This window comes from Heterocephalus glaber, unplaced genomic scaffold, assembly GCF_053883595.1.
Source record: "Heterocephalus glaber isolate CG9 unplaced genomic scaffold, H.glaber_assembly_v1.0 deba00001504, whole genome shotgun sequence".
Classification (NCBI taxonomy): domain Eukaryota; kingdom Metazoa; phylum Chordata; class Mammalia; order Rodentia; family Bathyergidae; genus Heterocephalus; species Heterocephalus glaber.
In genome coordinates, this window is record NW_028258324.1 from 36,298,849 (window position 1) to 36,322,867 (window position 24,019).

At 35.6% G+C, this 24,019-nt stretch overlaps 1 protein-coding gene across 2 annotated transcripts in view; it reads left to right on the top strand.

Moving 5' to 3' along the window:
- Positions 1-24,019, top strand: part of Schip1 (schwannomin interacting protein 1) — an 809,964-nt gene that overhangs the window by 194,975 nt on the left and 590,970 nt on the right. The window contains exons 3-4 of one of the 2 annotated variants that reach the window (XM_004834522.4): positions 507-587; positions 9,631-9,766. In XM_004834522.4, coding sequence (XP_004834579.2) covers positions 507-587; positions 9,631-9,766 — 217 coding nt within the window. Of the gene's footprint in view, positions 1-506; positions 588-9,630; positions 9,767-19,883; positions 20,506-24,019 lie in introns of those variants that run through there. The other variant, XM_087186439.1, reaches the window with a different exon arrangement.

Genomic DNA, 24,019 nt, shown 5'->3' on the forward strand with positions numbered 1-24,019 from the left:
CAAGAAGCTCATTGGAATCAGTGACCATCTCTGTAGAGTTAATGTTTTGTTTACAGTGGGAACTTGGAAGCAACACACAGGTAAAAGGAGGAAAGGTTCCATGGCAGTGACACTATGAAGATGAAGGAAGCCTTCTCTCTTGACTTAATAATTGGTCAGTATCATGGAGTGTGTAACAATGTCCTTATGTTTTATCTCTCCCTGAAATGATCCATTATTTTACTTTCCTTTTCTTTCTCTAAAGGAAATGATTTTCATGCTTTTGCTTTGAGTATTAATGTGTGTGGTAAAGGTTAAAAGTCTACCAAAAGGAAAAGAAAAAGCAGCCTTTTCTCCCTAGAGTATAGTAATATATCTATCACCCATTTTTAGGATTCTTTTGATTATTCAGATGAACAAAATTGAATTTACTTTGCCTTTTCCAAAACATGGAAATTAATAGTAGTATTGATATGAATGTTAACTTCCTAGGCTGACCTTTATTGAGACATTCTTTCTGTTTCTAGTCACCAGCTGGCCATGGATGTGGAGAATAATATTGCAAAATATCCCCTTAATCTACAGCCCTTGGAATCAAAGGTGAAAATGTAAGTTCTCATTTTGTGAACTTCTGAACAAATCTGAATTTTTAAGTACAGAATTGTACATTTCTTTAGTTTATATTTATAAGCTGCACATTATTTCCTCCTTGTTTTAAGCAGCAACAAATCTGTCTTGGGCTTACAGAACCATCAACTGGATAATATCGGGAGTTTTTTGATTGCCGTTTCTTCTGCATGTCTTAGTTTTTCCTTTTTGGGCAAGTACAGTACGATTCTGCAGCTTCCACTGTCTTTCATCTTAGTAACTTGGTTAATTCTACCTCAGAACAATTTGGCTACTTCCACCTCATGCCATCTCTTTATTACACACACACACACACACACACTTTTTACATCCCTCTTCTGTCTTCTCATTTCCATTCCAATTCCAACTCTTGTCCAATTACTATGGGACAAAATGTCTAAGATAAGCCCAAACAAGGATTCTGAGCTAGCTAGTCTCCTGCTAGGAAGGTCTGTGCCACACTTATTAATCAGAATGAATCCAGCTATCAAATATCCATACGTATGTGTGTGTCAGCTTTACTACACAAGACATTAGTGTGCAAAAATAGGGGACTCTATCATCAGGAATTTTCTCATTAAGATAAGGTCTTGTTAAATAAAAAAGTTCTGGAAAAGAAAGTTGGCTATGAAAAATTAGTGTTCAATTTGAATGCTGAAATTAACTTAGGAGAACTTCTTGGTCTTTTTTTCACTTCCTTCATCTCCAGTATATAGAGGCAGAGGGACAGGTGCCAGCAGAAAGAGGAGGCAAAGAAAAACTCCTTTATTTCTGGTCAGCTCAGAGAATCTCGGGTTTTATGATTTTATGTTTGCTGGTTTGATGGAGGAGTCTCAGCTTAGTGAGGTACACATAAGTGGCTTTCATCTCGTCTAATAAATCTGCACCCCATTTCCACTCACTGGAGGGGAGGAGGGAGAGAAAACTTAATCTTGCCCAATAATGGAATTGTAGTCTCATCAGAGAATTTACTCTAGTTCAGTGACTTTTATCTAATCTGGTTGTTAAATTCTCAACTCCCTCAGCAGGTTGAACATTTCACCTCCACACACACACACACAAGGCCTTTCCTGTAGCCATTAGCCTGCCCCGCTCCTCTCCCTTCCTTTCCTCTCCCCTTCCCTTCCCTCTTCTCTCCTCTATGTGTTTGCCTTTCTTTCTTCCTTCCTCTGCTAGAGTCTACTCTCCCACTTCTCATGTGCTATACACCAAGACTGCCCAGGGCCTATCAATGGCAATACTTAGGCTTTTAGGCAGTTCCTTTTAAATGGCTCTAAGTCTTGTGACTCTAGAGGAAGAGGTCATTCAATTTCCCTGAAGCCCCAACCAATATAAGCTGGACCCCTCCATTGTTTGGGCTCTGTCCTATGACCCCCTAGTAGTACCTTTCCCTGGCAGAGTCTGGCATCCTCAGTAGGTGAGGCTACTCCCAACTATGCTTCCCTAGAGAAGTTCTTCAGAGTCACAGGACATTGAAATGAATGATGGGCCTTTGTCCCATGTCCCAAAGTCACTCTCCAATGTCACAGACTTTATTTTAGGACTTTCTGATATATGTTGGTGGATGCAGAGGAAAGTGAGGGTAACTAGACCATAAAATCTGTGCTCCTGAAGTCTCCTGTTCCTTCACTGATGAAGAGAGGACAGTGGGTTTCAGTGCAGGGCCTCACAGCCCAGGTCTTCAATCCCTGAGTAGGGATGGTGGGGACCTAGGTGGGCCCAGCTCTGAATGTAAAAGGTAAGGGAAGATAAGAACAGTTCTCAAGTGTGGGCTGTTGCATTGTAGCTGCATGAGTGGGAACCCCAGAATGGAGTGGGGTGGGCAGGAAAGGCTCTCAGTTCTTCATACTCACACAACATGAAAAAGACTTGATAAGAAAGTGTAAGCCTGTATGTGACAGTGAGAAATACCAGTATCAGAAAGGGCATGTTACCTGGCTCATGAATATGACTGTTAAGAAGAAATTTTGAGTTTTAGTCTTGGAGGATCAAAGGATTATGTCAAAAGGTCAAAAGTAATCAAGATTACACAGTTATTAAAGAAAAGGGATCGTGGAAAGGTAAAAGGCAGGCTATCTGAAAATCAGACAAAGTCAAACCACACAAGTTAGAAAGTGTAGTGAAAGCAAAACTAACAGTGAAAGCACCCAAATAAGGGCTCTTCACACAGCTCTGAGACTAAAGGGAAGTGTGTCCTTAAGAACCAAGGCTGAAGCAAGTTTGGGGATGAAGGTGCATGACATATGAGGGGGTGGGGTGCAGCTCGGGAGAAGGAGCAGTCACCAGTCCCATCAGGCCTCTGCCTTGCTTATGAGGGCCAGGATCTGCATGTTGTAGCAAGATCTCAAACACATCTTCACTATCCATCACTTAGACATCATCCATCACTGTGTGCAATCTTTTTCCTTATGTTTTAACAATATACTCATTTTGTGATGGAACAAGAGACATATACAGTAAGTCCTCAACTTATGAACATTCCAGTTGCAAACTTTCATGGATACGGACCTCACATTATGAACATCCACAGATTCGAACAAACTGAGAAAATAGCTCATGTATCTGGCAGACACTGTCACAGTTATACTTCTGTGTGTTTACTGTACAGTGTGATAGTGTACAATATTTGTGTGTGTGTTTGGTTTTTTAATGCTTCACATTGGTATATTTGTGACAAAGGTGTATAAGACTTACTTTGTCATACTTATGAACAATCTGACTTAGAGTATTCTCCCAGAATGGAACTTGTTCATAAGTCATGGACTTTCTATATTGAATACAAATCATCTTTTGAAAGTCTCTCATTAAACATTTCAATTCATTCCCTGATTTTTTTATTAATGTGTTTGATTTTGTGATAAAACAATACTTAGATTCTATAACAGAGAGAGAGACAGACTTTGGAGAAGGAAGACAATCCCTCAAACAATGTTGACCGTTCAGTATTTCTCAATGAAGCCTTGTTAAATTGCATCTGTTTGAACATAATGTGTATGTGCTTTACTAAAAAATTTAATTAGAAGAAGAGTAGTTGACAGCAGACTTTGAAATTTGAGGAATCTAGGTACAAATCCCAGCTCTGCTCATTACTGCATAACATTGAATATGCTGGCAAACTCTCGGGGCCTCAGTATCCCTCTGTAAAATGACATCAGTAACTGTGTCATAGGAGATTAAAGTGAGCCTTCAAGGAGAAAATTCAAGAAAAACATTTAGCCTAGTGACTTTTTTTCCACTTGAAAGTATCTTTTCCAAATACAGTATATTTTTATATCAACTTGGTCTAACAAAATAATACCATTAAGTATTCTCAAAAATCCAGAATATCATGTCAATGTATATGATTTTCACATATTACCTTAAACTACTTGGCGGTATTTGCTAAGTCTTTTTCTTAAGCAAGTATAATCATTTCTCTAGGACCTCTGTCAAGTTTGGAGCTAAGTGACTTCTATACATTCTCTTTGACTTCTTGCAAGAATTATAAAGAAATTACTGTTATTCTCATTTTATGGATAAGCAAAATGTAGGCCAGTGTGTTTCGCATTTTGCTTAAGGGTACAGCTAATGAGAATTAGAACCAAGCAAGAATCTCTATCACTTTAAACACATTTCCACATGAAGCAAAATTTTTCTTTAATCTATTTCTGAAACACAGTGTTAGAAGAATACATTTGCTAATCAGCTACTTACTATATTCCTCGCACTGTAGAAACAATGATACATACATGTGGGCACTGCCCTTGGGGCTTACAATCAGGAGGATGGGGTAGACTTGCTGGGAAAGAGTTGTATGGTCTGGCCTAATCTGATATTCTTCTTTTTGAGAGTTTAATATAATCTCATGAATGTTGTTATCTCTCTTGAACTCATTAACCTCATATGTGTCTTATTTCTGAAATATCTTCCCACTAAAGAAAAGAGTGTTAAATATCCAGGACCCAACTTGTCCAAATTTTCATCCGTGAGGGTGCTAGTGTTGGTAAAGAAATCTGCAGAAAGACCAGAAGAGCATACTCTGATGAGGAATTGGAAGTATGATCAATTAAAGTAGGGTGTGAAGAGTTCCAAACTTGGAAGACACTAAGGTAGATGAGTTGAAGGCAGGAGATGCTGTGGAAACCAGTAGCTCTTTACTGGCATTCACACAAGTTTGTATCAGGATACTGTGTGGGGGTAAACACCAAATAAATAAAACTTGACCTATCTATTAGGATAACTTTTAATTGCATATAGAGTATTCAACAAACAGGCTTAGATGGCTTAGATGAATAGGGGTTCCATTTATCCACTCAAAATCAGTATGTAATAAGCCAAACACATGGTCTTACTTTTTTATTTGTACCTTTTAAAACATTTTTTAATACATGTTTGGAATACTTAATGATTAAATTCACCATGGGAAGTTGGGTACATATACATAACACATCTTAATTCTTTTTTCATCCCTTTCTCCTCCCTACTTCTTCTCTCTTGGTCCTTTTCCCTTTTCCCTATCTCTCTGTTTCTTATTATCCATCTTTTATTTTGCTCTTTTTTTTGGTACTGGGGATTGAACTCTGGTCCTTGTGCTTATGCAGCAGACGGGGAAATCACTGAGCTAAATCTCCAGCCCCTTATTTTGCTCTTTAACTGATTTATATTTTGGGTTTCTCATATGAGAAAAATCATGTGATATTAAAGCTTTTGTGCTGGTCTATTTTACCTGACATTATGGTTTCAAAATGCATCTATTTTCCTACAAATGACTCAAATTTATCCCTTTTTATGTCAAATAGTACTCCATTGTGTATGAACACTACGTTTTCTTTATCCTTCATCTGTTTATGTACTTACTTAAATATACAGCTTCTTCCAAGATTTGGCTGTTATGAGTTGTGATGTTATAAACATGGGTGTGCAAGTATCTCTGCAATATGATGTCTTTAACTCTTTCTGGAAGATACCTAGAAGGGGAATAACTGAGTCAAATGGAATTTGTATTTTTAGTGTTTTGAGGAATCTCCATACTGATTTCCATAGTGGTTGTACTTATTTACATTTCTACTAACAATGTAGAAGTGTTCCCTTTTCCCTGAAGCCTTGGCAGCATTTGTCATTATTTGATTTTTCTTTCTGGAGTAAGATGGAATCTCAATGTTAAATAGTAAGGAAGAAACAAAATGTAATGGGGAGAGTGAAGATCTGGCCCAAGTGTTACGTCTAATGATTAGTTCCCTTCTTGTTCCCTGAAACTTGGTAAGGATTCCTGGTTGTGACAGAAACATAATTCAAACTAATTTACATATAAAAAGGACTATATTGGATCATCTAACAGAAACACCCATGGGCAAATGTTTTTCAAATACAGCTAGATTTAAGTGGTGAAGTAAGGTTATCAGGCATCTGTTTTTCTCATCATGTAAGCTCTGTTCTTTATAGAACTGCTTCACTATCACATGGACTCTCCCAGTATTGTGACAAAGTGCCACTGACAACTTTCATTTACATCCTACCTACTTAAACTCTTAAGGGGAAAGGGAGGACCTCTTTCTCAGAAGTCTCTGTAATAAGTCCCACAACAATCTTTCACTGGCCTAGCTTGAAGTATGTGCACTTTTGTATTGGTCAGCTTTCTATCATTGTAACAAAATACTCAAGACAATTAATTTTAAAGAGAAAACGATTATTTTAACTTACAGCTTTGGAGGTTCTATACATGATCAACTGGCCTTGTTGCTTGGGGCCTGTGTCAGGGCGGCACTTCATTCTGGACGTACATAGCAGAGCAGAACCACTTACATTACAAGCCAGGGAGTAAAGTGGAAGAGGAAAAGACTAGGGTACATAATCCCTTCAAGAACATGACCCCAGTGACTTAAGGACCTCCCATTAGGCCCTACCTCTTGAAGTCCCTTCCACCCTTGGACCAAACCTTCAACACATGGGCCTACAGAAGACATTTAGCATCTAAACTATAGCAGTATTCCTGAATCAATCACTGTTCTCTGGTTGGTCATCCCAGGCACATGGGCCACCCTCTGCAGTGGTGGGTAGGATCTGCCTCTTCCATAGCTCACAGACTGAAGGTGGTCTCCAAAGGAAAATTGGTGCCAAAGGAAGGAGAATGTAATATTGGGCAGAGAAAAACCTACCACTGCAGTAATAGTACCATTCTCACAACTCACTCATGGTAAAGAATGACCGGAAAGTTGGAGAGGAAAAAAAAGTTATGTGTATACTAAATATTGTTTTCCTAAATATTTAGATTTCATACTTGAGGGCCTCCTCCTTTTCTGGTCTTTCTTTCTTTCTTTCCTTCTTTCTTTTCTTTCTTTCTTTCTCTTTCTTTCTTTCCCTCTTTCTTTCTTTTTTTCTTTCCTTCTTTCTTTCTTTTTGGAGAAAAAGTCTTGCTATGTATCCCTGTCTGACCTCAAACTCATAGTAATCCTGCTGCCTCAGTCTCCTGAGTGCTGAGATTACAGAGTGCACCACCATGTACACATAACCATAATATCATGGCTCTACCATTAAAAAATGTAGTAATTTAGGGTTATAGCATAATATGATGCAAAGAACTTGTTATTTTAACCTCTGATACCCACTTAAAGACATCATCCAGCTTATTTATCAATCTTTAGCACTGTGATTATGAAGGACATATAATGCATGGGAAATATTTATTATATTAAATTAAGTTTAAAAAAGAATAAGATATATAATGTGCTTTCTATGAAGTAAAATTGTTTCCATATATATGAGCAATGTCTATAAGTTAAATATTAAAAAATAAAATACCTCTTGCATTATGAAAATCAGTGGGCATAGAAATGTTTTTAACATACATTTAAAAAGTATTAAATATTCTTATCAATATTCTCTTTTCTGCTAAATGAAAAAAATGTTGTTTTCTGAATCTCTGATTTAAGGAAAATTGTTATGTCACTTTCCAGATTCCATAAAATTAGGAGAGAAATGAGGATGTTTAAGAAAATTCTTTGAAAAACTTTTAACCTCAGGTTTGCTTAGCATTGCTTGGTTCTTTAAAGGTATAACACCGCCCCCTGCTGTTCAACAAGCTAAATGTAATACTACTACAAATGTCCACTGTGTGTTCCTTATTTTCTCGATAATTACGGTGATTCTTTTGTTTTTAAAAGAAAAAAGATGAGTAGAGTGCCTTGAAATTTTGAAAACATGCTTGTATTATATAGACTGTCAATATTCTCAAATTCTTAACTGTCTTTCAAATGTTACACCTTTTGAGACCTTGATGGACAAATTTACTGATTTAGATGCCCTCAAGGGGCAGAACTTTTTAGTTGGACAATAGGAGACCTCAAAAACTGCAGATAGTGTGGAATCACTAGTAACTTCCAAAAGTTTGCTACTTTTCAATAAAATAGGTCCTGGAAGAAACAATGACTCTACAAACTTTAGACAGGCACTCTTACATGATTCTCTTTGAGAGTCTGTTTAAATATTGAGAAAGAGAGAGAGGGAGAGGAAGAGACAGAGAGAAAGAGACAAAGAGACAGAGAGACAGAGACAAAGACACAGAGAGAGAGGCAGAGAGGAAGGAGAAGAGGAGGAGGAGGAAGAAAAGAGAAGAGAAGGGAAGAGAGATTGATTTTGACCAAGCATTGTATCATAAAACAGTGACCAAATATAATTCAGTTCAAAGCACGATGACAGCCTGCTTTAGTGGAGCTTGAAGTATATATATAATTTGGAGGACACTTAAAGTAATTTTACTTTTGCAATGCTATGCAAACCATTAAGAGCTATTCATAGGGTCTCAGAAGAGGCCCCAAGTAAAAACCTTAGGAGCTGAGGTTTCATAGCTTCAAGGAAGATAACCCTGACCCCAAGGCATGGTTTTCACTGCAGCTTCTGGGTTCTTCCTTGAGTACTATAATTCATGAAGCCTTAATTAATTGGGAGAAACCATACAGCCTTAATATGTGACAGCATTTTTGTGTTCTTTCTGTCCTCTGACTTTTGAGAATTGATGGTCTCTTAGTCATCCTAGCCAAATGAAAATATATCATTTGTTTATACAGAAATAGCTATAGTGACTTAGATTGTTTGTGGAAGAATTATATAATGGCATATATTTCCAAGAGTCTAGAAGAGATAGTGATGGAATTAATGTAACTGTTTCAAATTATTTTAAAAGGGCTGATCTTGACAGTTGGGCTACTTGTCCAACTAAGCCTTAGGAAAGGTTAGATTATGTTTAGTGACCATCTGTAAAGACCTAGTTGTCTATCTCAAGGGCTAAGAGCTAATCAATGGGGGAAAAGTCTCTTAGCTTTCACACACCGGAGGTTTCTATCAAAGTAGAAAAACACTTTTTCTGATACTAACCATAGGAAATAAAGCATTTCCTTGAATGGAATCTTACATATTCACCTAAAATATGTTACTTTAATTTTTTAATAGTATATAATATTTTCAGATTCTTTCTTTCTTATACATTGCCTATTTCCTCCCATAATATGTAAAACCTATGACTGCAGTGCTCTTGTCTGTCTTGTCCTGAGAACAGGGCCAGCAATGTGACCACACAGATTTCACTACACAATGTCATGAGCTCCACCTTTCACCTTGAGGTCTGTGCAAATAGCACCCCTTTGCTGTGTCTACCACAGAGCCCCTGACCAGAGCCTAGGGCTGACCCTGGTGCAGAGCGGACCCTTAACAATGATACTGACTGAATGAACATATGATAGTCAACCTGTTTATTATTCTCATTTGAAATATAAGATGAAAAATGGAAAGATTTTGTGCCTTGTAAAACAATGTACCTTTATGTGTGCAAACTGGTTTGATTTTGACGAATGACTTTTTCCAAGTTGGCTTATGCTGAGTTAGCCCAGTCAGGTCTGTGAAAATCAACCCAGGAAAACAAAGTGAAACTCAGTGGCCCAAATAGAGTTAGATCTCATGTCTTCAGATTTCCTGAGGCATGTTCTCTGTGTTACATTTTCTTTGTCTCGAGTGACCTGGGAGTGACAGAGTATGTGCTGGTTTTTTTCACAGCATTCAGCGAGCATGGCGTGAGTACCTGCAGCGGCATGATCCCCTGGAGAAGAGGAGCCCTTCCCCACCCTCTGTCTCCTCTGACAAGCTGAGCAGCTCCATGAGCATGAACACCTTTTCCGATAGCAGCACACCTGTGAGTGTCATGGTTCTACTTTCTTGGCCTGACTTGCTACCACTTCTCCATAGCCTGATCTCTGGCTCAAAGAGAGAAATCTTAGGATGTGAGCAGGTGGTTTGTGACTCTGAGGAACTATGTTACTCATTTGCTACATGGGAAGAGTTTTGTGACCTCAAAACAAAGAAAAACATATATAAATACAAGTAAACTTTATTAAGTTGGAAAAAATAGATTACATTTGAAATCAACCAAAATGTCTCACTTGTGAGTTCTCATTTCTTTATTACTAAAGTGAGGTTTTTGTTCGCTTTTTTTATAAAGGCATGTGTCTTTCAGTATGTGCCTCTGGTAGCATTGTGTTATGCTGATATGATAGAAGCTTAGCTTGGTTATTAGGATTAGAGCAAAAACTTTTACGGAATAATTAAAAACAGTCATGACTCAGTGGCCAGATAAACAACCCATGTGAGCTCAGTGTACCTGTGGCTAAATAGAGTGCATAGGTCCACCCCAAAGGGGCAGCCCATTCAGCCCTGGAAAGATGCTATGTGGGGATAGAGGGCGATGTTGCCAAAGACAATCCTTTCTCCAGAAAGAAATTCAGAGTTTTAAATGTTGGCAATTATTAAGAAAATTTAAAAATTAAACAATCCTGGCCTGCAGACCACAGTCTGTCAATTTAAGAACCTCTGCGTACAGGATTAAGGAATGAAGGAATCTCCTGAGTCTGTATTTAAAGAAAAACACCAAATGTTGGAGGAAGTCAATTATCAGGCACTTAGAAACTAGTTTTTTTGGATTTAGCCATTGTGGTAATTTATAACCAGTCCAGTCACCGAAATGCTGAAATGTTAGAAGGGAAATGAACTAATTATATAAAATGTATTTACATAAAATAATTATATAAAATATATTTATTTACGATTTTGATGTAATGTTTATTAAGTTGTAAGAAAAGTTTCTCAACTCTCAAAACAGTATATTCATATCAGGATCAAGCAATGGTTAATTTATGTGACCATGTTCAGATGACCTCATTGCATCTTCTTTAATAGTTTTATCTATATATGGATTCTTAACAAGAGGGACTAAGGTGAGTTTATAGCTGTGAAAATAAAAGTGGCAGATCTCTCTTTAACTGACAGCAAAATTGAATATTTAGTGAATCCTTACATTTGAAGACAGTTTCTTGGAAAAATGGTTTGTGTTCACTGACCTCATGGTCACTAGAGGGCGTATGTGAACAACATTGGAAAATGCCTGGGCTTCAAGTTTGTGTAGACCTTGGGCTTTTTTTTTTTTTTTTTTTTTTAAATTTTATTTTATTGGTATAATTTAGGTGTACAACATAATGACATTCATCATTGGAAATTTGCACCTTTACATAATCTCTCTTGTTTCTTGTTTTTCCCCCTTCCCCTGCCCTCCCTTCAACCCCTCCATCCCTCCCTATTTACAAAGACTTTGTTTCCATTTTTTCATTTTCTCATATTAATTCCATTCCTGGGGATTTGTTAGTAAAATATTCAGTACAAGTTGAATGTTCAAGATGCTTTCCCTGTAAATGCTGATAGAAAGTGTAAATTAAATAACTTTGAAGATTTGATCTGAATGAGGGGAACTCAGTATTAGGAATCATTTCGTCTATATGGTAAAGATTTTAATTTACTCCTTTATATCTTTTCAGACTCCAATTCAGAACAGTTGCCAACTGTAGCTGAGTCCAATTATCTAGTAGTTTTAATGCTGTTTTAGGATGCTTAACCTTTTTGTTTTATTGAAATCCTAGAAGAAAATGTTCCTGTGTTATATTGACACTACTGTGCCACTTTGATGCTAGCACCTCAGGTGTTTTGTGCATAAATGCATGTTCTTTACCTCTCAGGGGTCATCATGTGTACTTATATCTCTGCATTCCTTTGTTAATAGTTCTACCTTCTTTAATTTAGTTGAGCTTCACAATCCCCTGATGCTTTTTAATAGCTATATTGCCTCCCTCAAATGTTCCTAGCAATTGGGTTTTTCATAAGGTGTATCAGACTAATGTGGGGAGACATACTGCTGTCTACTATTTCATCATCATTTAGCTCTGAGGTCATAGAGCAAAGATGGCTCTATAGTGTGTGGAAGTCTGGCTCACTCTTGATTGCCTACACACAGTAAGAGTCAAAGCAGATTTTCAAAAAGCATTATTGGAATCCACAATCAAAAACAACCAGGCCCTGTCTAGAATTCTGATAGAGGTTATTGATGATAATAATGACTTTAGTATTAGTGGTGTGACATTAAGTGTACAAAATATAAGATAAAAATATAAGATGTTGGGATGTTTCTTAGTCTCTAGTTTGTCTGGCAGGTAAAATATCCAAGACATAATTTTTTAAAATACTATGCTAATTGTTTGGAATTGATAGATCTAGCTAAGCTTTTTATTAATTTGTCATGATCATCACTTTGCCAAGGTTGCTTTCAGGAAGATTCAACCTTTCATCTTTTGGGGCTTGCAGCCCATTTGGGGAAAAAGTACCCAAAGAAAGGAAGATGATTCTGCTTTACCTTGATCAGACTGCTGGATCCCCTGGGCTCATAAGCTTTCTCAGGGATCCCTAGGTAGGAAGACTTGGTTTTACAGCCCACTAGTGAGTATCTCTCAAGTTTATGGAGGAATAAGATGACCTCAGGTATGTACTGACTAAGCGGGTCATACAGGCACAACCAGAAAGTTTGCTTGGAACTTTGGGGTTAAAAGTCATCAGTTCTTCAAAACATGATGTTGTATGTAATAAAATCATACAATGTTGTTTGTTAATTTATAAAAAAATCTTTGTTTTAAGTCAAATGATATGTGTCAGTGAGGGGCTTCCTGTGGAGTTTTCCAGGCCCTGACTCCTGTTTGATGTCATCCAGCTTGTTAAACCTCAGCCTTCACTCTCTGGGTTTGAGCTATTGCTGTTTTGCTTAGACCATTGATAATCGTCTCAAATTTGACCAGCTGCCTGTTTTGTCTCAAATCCCTCCGTTCCTTTTATTAACCTCTAGTGCAGCCTCAACTGGAAGCCAACTGCCCTTGCCTAACTCCTGAGCCTTGCCAGCTGCTCCTCAACCCCCCATACCCATACCAACTGCAATTCCTTCCTGTCCTCGCTGTCTGCCCCAGGCATGCACCATATGGGAAACCAGATCCCTGATCTGACTGAATCCCTGTGCTGAGCTTAGAATGACACTTCTGCATGCTTCTGCTCTGATTGTTTTGGCTAAGCACAATGGTTAATATAGCTCTCAGAATATTTCTGCTTTAAAATATGGAGCAACAGTAATTTTTAAATATGAGCTCTCAAATTCATCATCTAAATAAGAGCTGAGCACTTGTTACGTGCCAGGCACTTTGCTAATACTTTTCTCGGATTATCTCGTTAATCCTCTCAATGATCATATGAAAGAGACACTATTATTATCTCCATTTTACAGATGATAAAAATGAGACATAAGGAGGTGACTAACTTGCCTCAGGTTGCACATTGGTCTGGAGCATGATGTTTTACTTTTCCTTTGTGCTGTACCACTTAATAATTAAACCCTGCATTTACGCAGGGTCAATCTGTAGGGGCAGCAATCAGTTAATACATTTTTAAGACTATTTTACAATTTGATAGCTATACACTGAGTAAAACAATTGAAAAACTCCATTTGATTTTATAAATTGCCTCATTCAGTGCTCTTTGATTAAAAATCTCATACCTCAGCTGTTCAATGGCAAATTAAAGAGCAACAGGAGGGAAGATGATATTAAGTTATGTTAGCAATTTGCATATTAAGTGCACTTATACCACAGTGTATTATGGGGTAACTGAAAATTTTATTTCAAAAGTAGGAATTTTGAATAACAATTGTTATAGTGGAATGGAAAATGTGGGTATCAAATTGAGAAGTAAAGAGTTAACTTTTTAGCCTTAAAATATTATTTATAGCACAGATGACAACAATGGAAATGCTTTATGTATTTTAATAGTCAATTTCACATGATAAAATACTTACACTTCTAGTTTTCAGTCTGAGAAATCTGTAATTTGCCTTATAGAATAAAATAGAAACTATGGGATATGTATTGTAAACTCTGAGACTGATAATCTTTTTGGAAAGCATTAGCATATATTCTTTCAGATAAATCCAGAAAATTATTTTAAATTGGTTGGAGACATTCTAGTCTCATTTAGTTTGAATTAGCTCCATGAGCCTACCTTGACGGTTATGCCCCTTCTTCCTATTGATTTCAGAATTGTTATGGCCAGGGCTGTAGGGGGCAGTGTGGTTCATGAACTAAAGTTCTGGCTTGGGGAAAGGACACTTAAAATAGCAGCCCTTCCTTTGTATGTTCAATATATTAGTCTTCTATCAGAAGAGTAGCTGGCAAAACCTTTTTTTTCCCATTCTATAGGCTGTCTCTCCACTTTGTTGTTTCCTTTTCTGTGCAGAAGCTTTTTAGTTTGATGTAGTCCCATTTGTTGATTCTTGATATTATTTCCAGTGCTATTGGAGTTCGTTCAGGAAGTTCTTGCATGTGCCTATGGCTTCAAATGTTTCCCTATGCTATCTTCTAATAGTTTCATAGTTTCTGGTTTTATATGTAGGTCTTTGATCCATTTTGATTTGATTTTAGTACAAGGTGAAAGATCTGGGTCTAGTTTCATTCTTCTGCACTCTGAACAGACTAGATGTCCATCACTAGATGAACTGATAAAGAAAATGTGGAATATATATACAATGAATTATTACTCAGCCAGAAAAGAGAATCAAATCATGTCATTTGCAGGAAAATACATGGAACTAGAGACCATATCATATATTAAGTGAAATAAGTTAGACACAGAAAGTGAAATATTACATGGTTTCTCTTATATGAAAAACTTAAAATACAAAAGACTCAAAGAATAAAGTAAAAGAAAAATGATAGTAAACAGGGAGGAAAACTTTTTGGACATGAGGAAAGGGATCAGGGGAAGGGCAGTGGGGTAAAGGGATCAAAAATGATCAAAAATGATATATATATGTGTGCATATATATGTGTGTATGTTCTCAAAGTAAATGTAACTATTATGCATTGCAAACATACACTAATTTTAAAAAAGAAGCTTTGCCACAATTTCTGAGTCTAAGACATATCACTTAAGTAGTTTTATTTTATCCTGCAACTGGAAATAATACCTACTTCAGAGATGGATAGATACTGTGAAGATTAAGTGGCACATGTATTTTAGAAAAACACCATAGAGCCTATGATCCTGAAAGCTTGCAATAAATGTTAGTTGAATCTGGTCTTCATAATATCCAATACTCAAAATACTGTGGGAAGCATGGGGAGAGTAGAGTCAGAACTTTTAACTTGAAACTGAATGGGAGTTAAAGTGCTTGTTTGTGATATTTCAGATGAATCCGTGAGAAACAGCTTGCATCCCAGAATGAATATTTATATTCTGAGATTGGAGCTGCATGCTACAAAAAGAATACAATAAGCATTTATTTTAGCTTTGGTCTTTAAATACTACTTTTCAAATTCTAAAGGTGAAACCAGGTTTAAATCCTTTGGCTCTAAATGGGCCACCTGAAGATGCCCTTACCTCATTTGTCCTAGAGAGGAAGCTGTGGAACCCTCAGATTAATCGCATTTTTTCAGTGGTCTTGGATTTAGCAATAATGACTGGATATTCACTGATTAATGATAATATAACTGACCAAGCCTTTCCAAATATACCATTTGAACTCTGTACTACCCTGGGGTCAATCCTGACATATGCACCTATATGCAGATGGTTTCATTGCCTCCAAATTTGATTGTTCTTTTTACCTTCCCAACTTTTAAATATGTCAGGAAACATCTGGTAACTAATGGGAGAGAGTCTTGTTACAAAGCCAGGCTCATTTTTTGGGGAAAACTAGACCCTACTAGAGGATTTTCAAGGGCCCTTTCCAATATTATCTTGCGAGTTGTGCAGTTACAGAGAACATAAGCCTTGTACTGCTTAATAATTTAGTAACCTGGATTTTTCTGGTCAAGGGCAAGTTTTAGTCTTATACCCAGCTGTTATAAATTTAGGTCCCATGAGTTTTAATGTTTCAGCACCCAAACTCTATCTTCTATCCTGTCTCTCAGACCATGAGTAGCACAATTTCTCTGTCAGTCTATTTATCCCAAAATTTAGTTCAGAGAATATAGTAACTTACGTAAAAAGACTTTTTGACATGTATAGAGACATATATATGTTATATTATTATATTATATATATATTTCTCTTTTATTCAACCTGAATCTTAGAAAATAAATGTTTTCTTTCCCAAAGTTTCAGAAATTATATTAATAATGTACAACCAAGGACTTCTAATATTAAAGTCTGAATAATATGCAAAATTGATAATTCATTGATTACTGACTCATTTGTCCCTGGTAACAAGATAATAAAGCTTCTTGAGTGACCTCAGAACTTACAGACATATATAGATGGAAAATTCAAAAGTAGCTCACTTTTGATAAAGATAGTTGAGGAAAAATAATTTTTTGTAGACAGATTTGGCATTTGTCCTCTCAGAAATTTTGTCTTTGTTCTACAGTTTAGGTGAGATAAAGTGTTGGAACACCAATTTAGACTTAAAGTACATGATCTTTTACAAATTACATTTTCACCATTATAAATGAACATTTCACTTATTGGATGAGTATAAAAGATGCATTAAGATGCAAGGAGAAATTGGATGATGTAGAACTGGAGTGTGATCTACTGTCACATCCATTTTTATCTGGAAATCTCATTGTCTTGAGCTCTTTTCAGACTTTCCTTTTACAAATAAGAATGATTTCACAAGGACAGGCAGTTGTTTATATCTTGGTTTAGGACTACATCACTTGTTTACTCATTCAATAAATATTTGAGTGTCCATGGTGTACCAAGCCTTTGTCAAACTGGAGATACAATGATCACCAAAAACATAAAGAAAAGAAACAAATACAACTTCTGTCTCTACAAAATTTACATACCCAGTCATGACTGGAAACTCTTGTAACAAGATAACTTATAAGAGACATTCAATAACTATTCATTGATTAATTGTATAGAAGCTTTGAGTATTATTAGTAACAAATATTTGACTGCTGAATATCTTCTAGAGCAGAATTTCCCAGAATGTGGTGCCTAGAATGTAATTTTGTAGAACATTAATAGATAATTGGAAGAGAGGTGAAATAAACCAATTTGTTTGCTCCATGGCTTCTTAGAGCTTTATTAAGTTTATAGAAATTTTGAACCTGCAGAAAGAGGGTACTGTTTTCACATCCCCAAGCTTCTTTGACCATGAAACCCAATATGATCCACATCTTTTTAAACTATTGATTTATGGATCATGCTTGGGGGAACACTATTCTAGAGTTGGTAATTAAAGCAAGATTGCAAGTCTAGAATTTCTGAAAGTCAACAATAAAATTAGTATAAACTGAGCAATGCATTGTGTAAAACTTCCAGGTAAAGTTTTACACATAACATCTCCTTTTTTTGTAGGTCTTTACCAAATACAGCTGTAATATGCAAATGAAAATTTTGTTAAGTTAGTTCACATATAAAACTTGTTACATTAACTGGCTAGTAAGATTTAGATTTTAAAAATTCAGTCAGTGAAACAACAGTACTATTGGAAAATGGGGTTTTAGGAAGTCTATAAATAATTCCTTTTCCCTTCTTGATTTAGGAACTTCTTTCGAAAGGTAAGACATGTAGGCAGAGGGAGATCAAAATCTCAGCTGTATTTCCTATCACAGATTTGTGGTTGTAACTCTGACTGGGGCAACATTGGGTCTTCTGCTACTGGACTTTGGTATTATGGAAACTTATCAGTCACGGACTGTATTAAAAATTGCTGGCCTCACCTGCAGTGCAAGGCCAAGTGGATCCTGAGCAGGGAAGCAGATCCTGGGCCACAGAGGTCTCATTCCTTTCCTACTCCTCCAATCTGGGTAATTACTTCGGGCTATGTGAAGAGGAAGAAGGGAAGAAAATAACAGTCACTGGAACCCAACAAAGTGGGAAGAGGGTACCCCAACACTGAACACTTAATGTAACAACAGTTTGTCTTTTTATCATGATAAGTATCATGAGTATTTTTTCCTTACTTGGATTTTATATAATTCTATACATTGATATATATGAATTATTGCACTATTTACTAAATAAGAATTACTTGGGGGATTTAAAAAATGCGTATTCCAGAACCACAGCAGACCTATTCTATCAGAAAATATCTGAGAGAAGGGACCTGAGATTTTGTATTTTTAAAAATTTCCACATAATATTCCTCATTGTAAAAGTAATAGAAAGTATTTGCTGGAGACATAGCTAGTATTCAAGAACTTGTTTAGTATTCATGAAGCCTTGGGTTCAATCTCCAGTGCCTTTCTCCCTCTAAAAGGAAAAGGTACCGAGTTGTGGAAATAGAAAAAAATCAGTTTTATTTGGGAAACTTATCTGACCTAAAACATACAAATATTCAGTTTTCTCCTCAGTTTCTTTTGGATGTTTTAGTACTGTGCAGATATGCCTCAAGGAGGTGTTGAAGCAAGTTTCTCCTGATTTGATGCAAAAACAATCACCATTGTTTTAGTAGATTTGCCTAGAAGCACTAGTTGTGCAGTTTTCTTTTCCTCAGACTTAAGGTTCTTTTTCAAAGTATGACAGAATACTGTGTTCTCCAGAAAAGTTCCTAGTGTTTGATCTATTTTGGTTTTATAGTGTTTAAAAGAGGAAATACAATGTATGGTCAAATAATACAGTGAATGTTTAAATTAAAAAGTTATTACAGTAAAAGACATTGCCATTAATCTCCCTCAAGATACTCCCCATCAGCTCAAGCACACTTATCCCATCTTTCTTGACACTTTCTAATGAGTTCTGGAAGTCCTCTTGTGTTTTCAATTGGCACTGTTGTGGCTGCCTAGATGTTCTGAATTGATTCAAAATATTTGTGGCAATTTCTTCAATTAAAAACATTACAATGTATCCTCATCTATTTTTTTTCCACTGGATCAGGCACTATGAAACTTCTAGCTCTTCACCAAAGTCAAAATGACCATAAAAATTAAACATTTTGAATCAATCCAGGACATGGAGGTAGCTACAACAGTGTAATTAAAGATACTCAGGAAAGAAAACCTTCATAACTGCTTTAGAAAATGGCAACTATGTTGAGATAAGTGTGTTTGAAGTAAGCGGAAGTATTTTGACAGAGGTTAATGTCAATCTGTGTTTTACTATAATTTTTAAAAAATTAAACATTCATTATTTTAAAAATTAATTTTATTGGTACATTTTCGGTATACAATATAATGACATTCATCTTTGGAAATTTGTACCTTAATGTAATCTGTCTTGGTTTTTATTTTTTTCCCCACTCTGTACATTCAGTAATTACTAATCTGATTAGTTTCAAATGATTCTTCCCTTTGGCTGTGAGAATTATTTTTTTGCCATAAAAGGGGATTGAATAACTATTTACTGTCAATTATGATTAAAAATCTCAAATTATAACATGTAACTAAACAAAGCAAAGAAACACATTATACAGAAAGGAAACAAGCTTTTCTCATCACATATTTCTCTCTCTTCCTTTCTTTCTTTTTTTCTTTCTTTCTTTCTTTCATTAAATGAAATGTTAAGAATTGAAGACATTTGCCTTAATTTTTATTTTTTAGAAGACTGAAAGTTCTAAGAGGTTCTTTAAAAGTAGACTCTGTATCTTTAAAGAACCTTTGTTTCCTGCAGCTCCTTGAGAGTAATGCCCTTCTTCACTATTTATCCATAAGTTAATTACAATTATCCATTTTTGAAGGTAGCACCAGAAGCTGATCCTAGCTTAAAAAGAGATTCTCCTTCACATGTGAGTGGCAAATTGATTTTCCTTTTCACAGCACTGTATCAATAGGGTTAAAAATATTGGTAGAAGACTATACCATTTAATGAAAATAGATTTTCATGAAAAACACTATGCTAGATACTTAATAGAAGAACTACATATACACACAGCAGTAACTGTGACCTGCTTTAGAGATGACATCATTTGGTGTCATGTGGCTCTTTATACATCTCAGGCTCAGAAAGAGATAATCTGTGAAAGGCACAAGAGCCTGATTTCTGCTGTGATAATCTTCAGCAGATAGAGGCTGGGGCTAGAGAGACACAGATCTGTTTACACAGTGTGTGCAGTGCTCTGAAGCTGTCTCAGCTTTATTTTATTTTATTTTATTTTACATTAAAAAGTAGATGTATTGATAACATGATGTGCATTGGCTGCTTTGGATTACTGGGAGCTTGTTTTCTGCACTAAGATCAAGAACTTTTCTAAAATCCTCTGTTCTCTGAATAGCTTGTCCTCTTTATATGTTTTTTTCAATTTGAAGAACACAGGCAAAAATCAGCAAACTTCGTCTTCCAAAGAGCTCATCCTTTTTCATAGACATGTGAAAATTTCTGCTTCAAAAAATACTTTGAGTTTCCTGAGCTTGGTTGATAGCTGAAGGAAAAAGCAGTAGTAGGTGTTGCAGAAATTCTGTAGGTAACTTTACTTGCTAACATAGGTGGCTGTTTGTGGATTTATTTCAAAGCCAGTTTGAATAAATAACTCTTCCCTCTCAAATGGATGAATAACTCTTCAGCACCATGGAGAAGTCTAAGCAACGCATGACAACGTGGGACTGTGACCAGGGCAAACAATCTAACAGTGTAAGTTTTCTGAATGCTTACTATTTATTTTAAGTACCTCATATTTCACACATATGGAAAAAAGAAACTCCAAAGTCTAACTGAGTCAGGATAAATTTAAGCTATAAGAAGTGGGGCTTTCATTTCATTTTATAGTCAGGATTAGCCAATTAAAATATTATTTGAGATTGTTAATATATTAATTTTTAAATTGTTTCATTATTGCATTAGTTGGTATATAAATGTTGGGTGCTTTCAATTTTGAGAATCTAAATTTTTAAATCCACCACCAATTAATTGCATTGCAATTGAACAAAACAGTTGGAGATAGCATTAAATAGCTTTGGAAATAGCATTAAATTTTTTATTATTACATATTTGCAGTACATAATGTTTACATTCCTTGTATGGAGTTGGTACATGTACATTTAATTACCTTTTTGCATTTTCATAAGCACATGCAAATAGTTCCAAATGTACAGTTTGTTGCCCTTTTAAATACAAGCTTCTCTTTGAAGTATAGTTTCTGATTTGTACTCATTTGGAAGTACAGTTAAACTTTTTCAGTGTAGATTGCACTTTTAATAATGTAAAAAGAAAATGTCTAGGTATTCTAATGTTGAGACATATGGGGGATACTTCATAGCATAAAATTTTAAACTTATTTGTATTGAATATATACAATGAAAGCCAACAAGAGGTGTAAGAAATACCCTTTTATAAAATGAATAATATAGGCCACTGAGGCAGTATTTTTAGCATCATTAGAAATATTCAATTAGTTTCAAAATTCAATTTAATTGTTCAAGCCAAAAATATAAAAATGTGTTTTTTCAAAAACATTTTAGCCCCTTCATTAAAAGTATCCAAAGTTCTGTAATATTATATACAGACTCAATGAGTAAATGTTATTTTGATTTACTACCAAGAATGACCCCAGCAGATATTTTGATTAATTATTCAAACTTGTTATGAGAATACAGTCTCATAAAAAGTAAGTTAACAAATAATTATCTTAGACCAGTTAAGTGTAATTTAGAACATTTACTTATACGGAACCATTTATTTTAAAGTCTATTAAAGATCTTTCATATTATTGTAATATAAAATTTATTTCCCCCAATAGTTCTATTCACATTTAAAAACTGGTATTTAATTCATCTTATTTAGCTAAACTCTCAATTCAAATGTAAATAATTCTTTCAGTTATGGGTAATTTTTGAGTGAATTTCTGTTCCTTCTTAACCTATCAGTAATTAGATTTTAGGATAAATGAGTTTCATTTCCCTTAGTTTTATAATTCTGCTTGAATTCTGCTTGGAGTCTACATTTTTATAATTCTTCTTGAATTAAAAATAAAATACCGAGTGCACCTGCGTGATTTTAAACTTTAATTGTTCCCTTTTTATGAGCTCTATCCATTTCCTACTGGTAGTGGACTTTGGACAAATTATTTTGTCTGACTGGATTGCAAACTCTATTCCAGAGGACTCAAGACTCATGACATACACTGCCTTTTATGCTCTGAAATGAGAGTAGAGGAGGGAATTTCAGATTCAGAAATTTATTTTCTATCAAACTTTATTTCTGTCTCCCTCTCTCAATAATGCGATTCATATACGATACTGTCAGAAGTATCAAATTTTATATTTGTTGTGGTTTTGCAAACATTTTAGTATGTATTTATAACTACAGCTATCTTTTGTAGTTGAGATATGGTTATCTATATATATTTAACCAGAAATTTTTGCTACATGACATCCCACAAAGTTACGATGCCATCTGTTTTGCTAGCTTTTCAAGCATTATTGAGTGTAAGTCACCTGAACAGTAGAAGAATATCAAATGATACTTAGACTGTGAACTATCTTCCTTCCTTCCTTCCTTCCTTCCTTCCTTCCTTCCTTCCTTCCTCTCTTCTCTCTCTTTTTCTCTTCTCTCTCTCTCTCTCTCTCTCTCTCTCTCTCTCTCTCTCTCTCTCTCTCTCTCTAACAGCCTTCTGGTGGCAGCAGGTGTGTGTGAACAATCTTAAATTTAGTTGACTGACATTTTGCTTTTCTTGTCAATGTGAAAATATGCTCATGGATTTTCTTTTTGTTGTCTATTCACTCTTTTATGGCTTTACAACCTTTGGCTACACAGGATTTAGGGGAATTTTGGTTAATACAGACCACTTTAGTTAAGATTCTTTTCAGGGTGGCTGAACATAGAAGGCAATGATAGGTAGGTGTTACTAATGATTTCAACACTTTTTGGCACCTAGAGAGAAGTTGATCTTGGGAATTGTTCTTACATCCTTGGTATTCATAGACTTGTCTCTGCTGCATCATTCTCCATCACAGCTTCCTAGAAGAAGCAGTTCTAGATACAGCTTCAGTAGAACCACTGCAGATGGGGGAGATCTTCAGAGCAGGGTATATTACAAGAAGGTCTCAGGGGGTGTGCTTGTTAGAGGGCTATGGGGTTTCTGGGATTGTTTTATTCATCACTATGTTGCTTGATTTCAAGCGAGTTCTAGGCTTGTTTTTTAATATTTGCAACATTATGCACATCTCAGTGGACACTAGGGGCCCAAGGGAAGTATTCCAGCTTTACAGATAAACTTCCTGCATTGATACTTTTGCATAGAGCTTTCTACAAATTGAGTATGCATTATCTGAAATACTTGTGATGTGAAGTATTTTTGAATTTTGGCATTTTCTGATTTTTTGAATATTTGCATATGCAGTGTATATAATGAGATAGAGGAGGTGGGATGCAACTCTAAACACAAAATTTATTTATGCCCCATATACATTTGTACATATAGCCTGAGGTTAATTTCATAGAATATTTTAGTAATTTTTTACATGGAACAGAATGTTGTATGAAATTTTCTTCTTGTAGAATTTTGTCAGCATCCAAAAAGTTTCATACTTTGGAGCTTTTTAGATTTGGGGATTTTGGATTACAGATGCTCAAGCTATATCAAGTGATCTTTGTCCTCTATTACTGTCTTCAATTTATTGTTGGTTGTTCTTTTCATGTCCCAATTACACTCAGAAGAGACATTTCTACTTTTTATTATGTGATGGCTTTAAATATGACTGGACCAATTTGAGATTTATATTAAATAATATTAGAAAAGAACTTAAGAACTTTCCACAGGAACTGTCTACATAACTGAAAGACCAAGAATATCCTCCAGAAAAATAAGTCTGGATATTATATTTTTCTCGCTTTAATTTGTCTCTCAGATCCCATACCCTCTAAACAAATGTGGCTCTCCTCTTATAAATAATCTCAAACCAAAAAATCTCAAGCCCTCTTGCAAATAATCTCACATAATGCTCAGGCACACACCCAGGCAGCCAGTCACTGGGATGAATGCAGGCCAATTTTATTTACCTCATTTGTTCTGTGCTCTGCACTTTCACCTTATTTGGATTTTGGCATCATCTCATCTGCACTTCTAAACTTGACACACTGTGTCACACAATATCTGACTCCATTTATAAGAGCCATCTTGGTGCAACACTCATTTGGAGTCAACAAT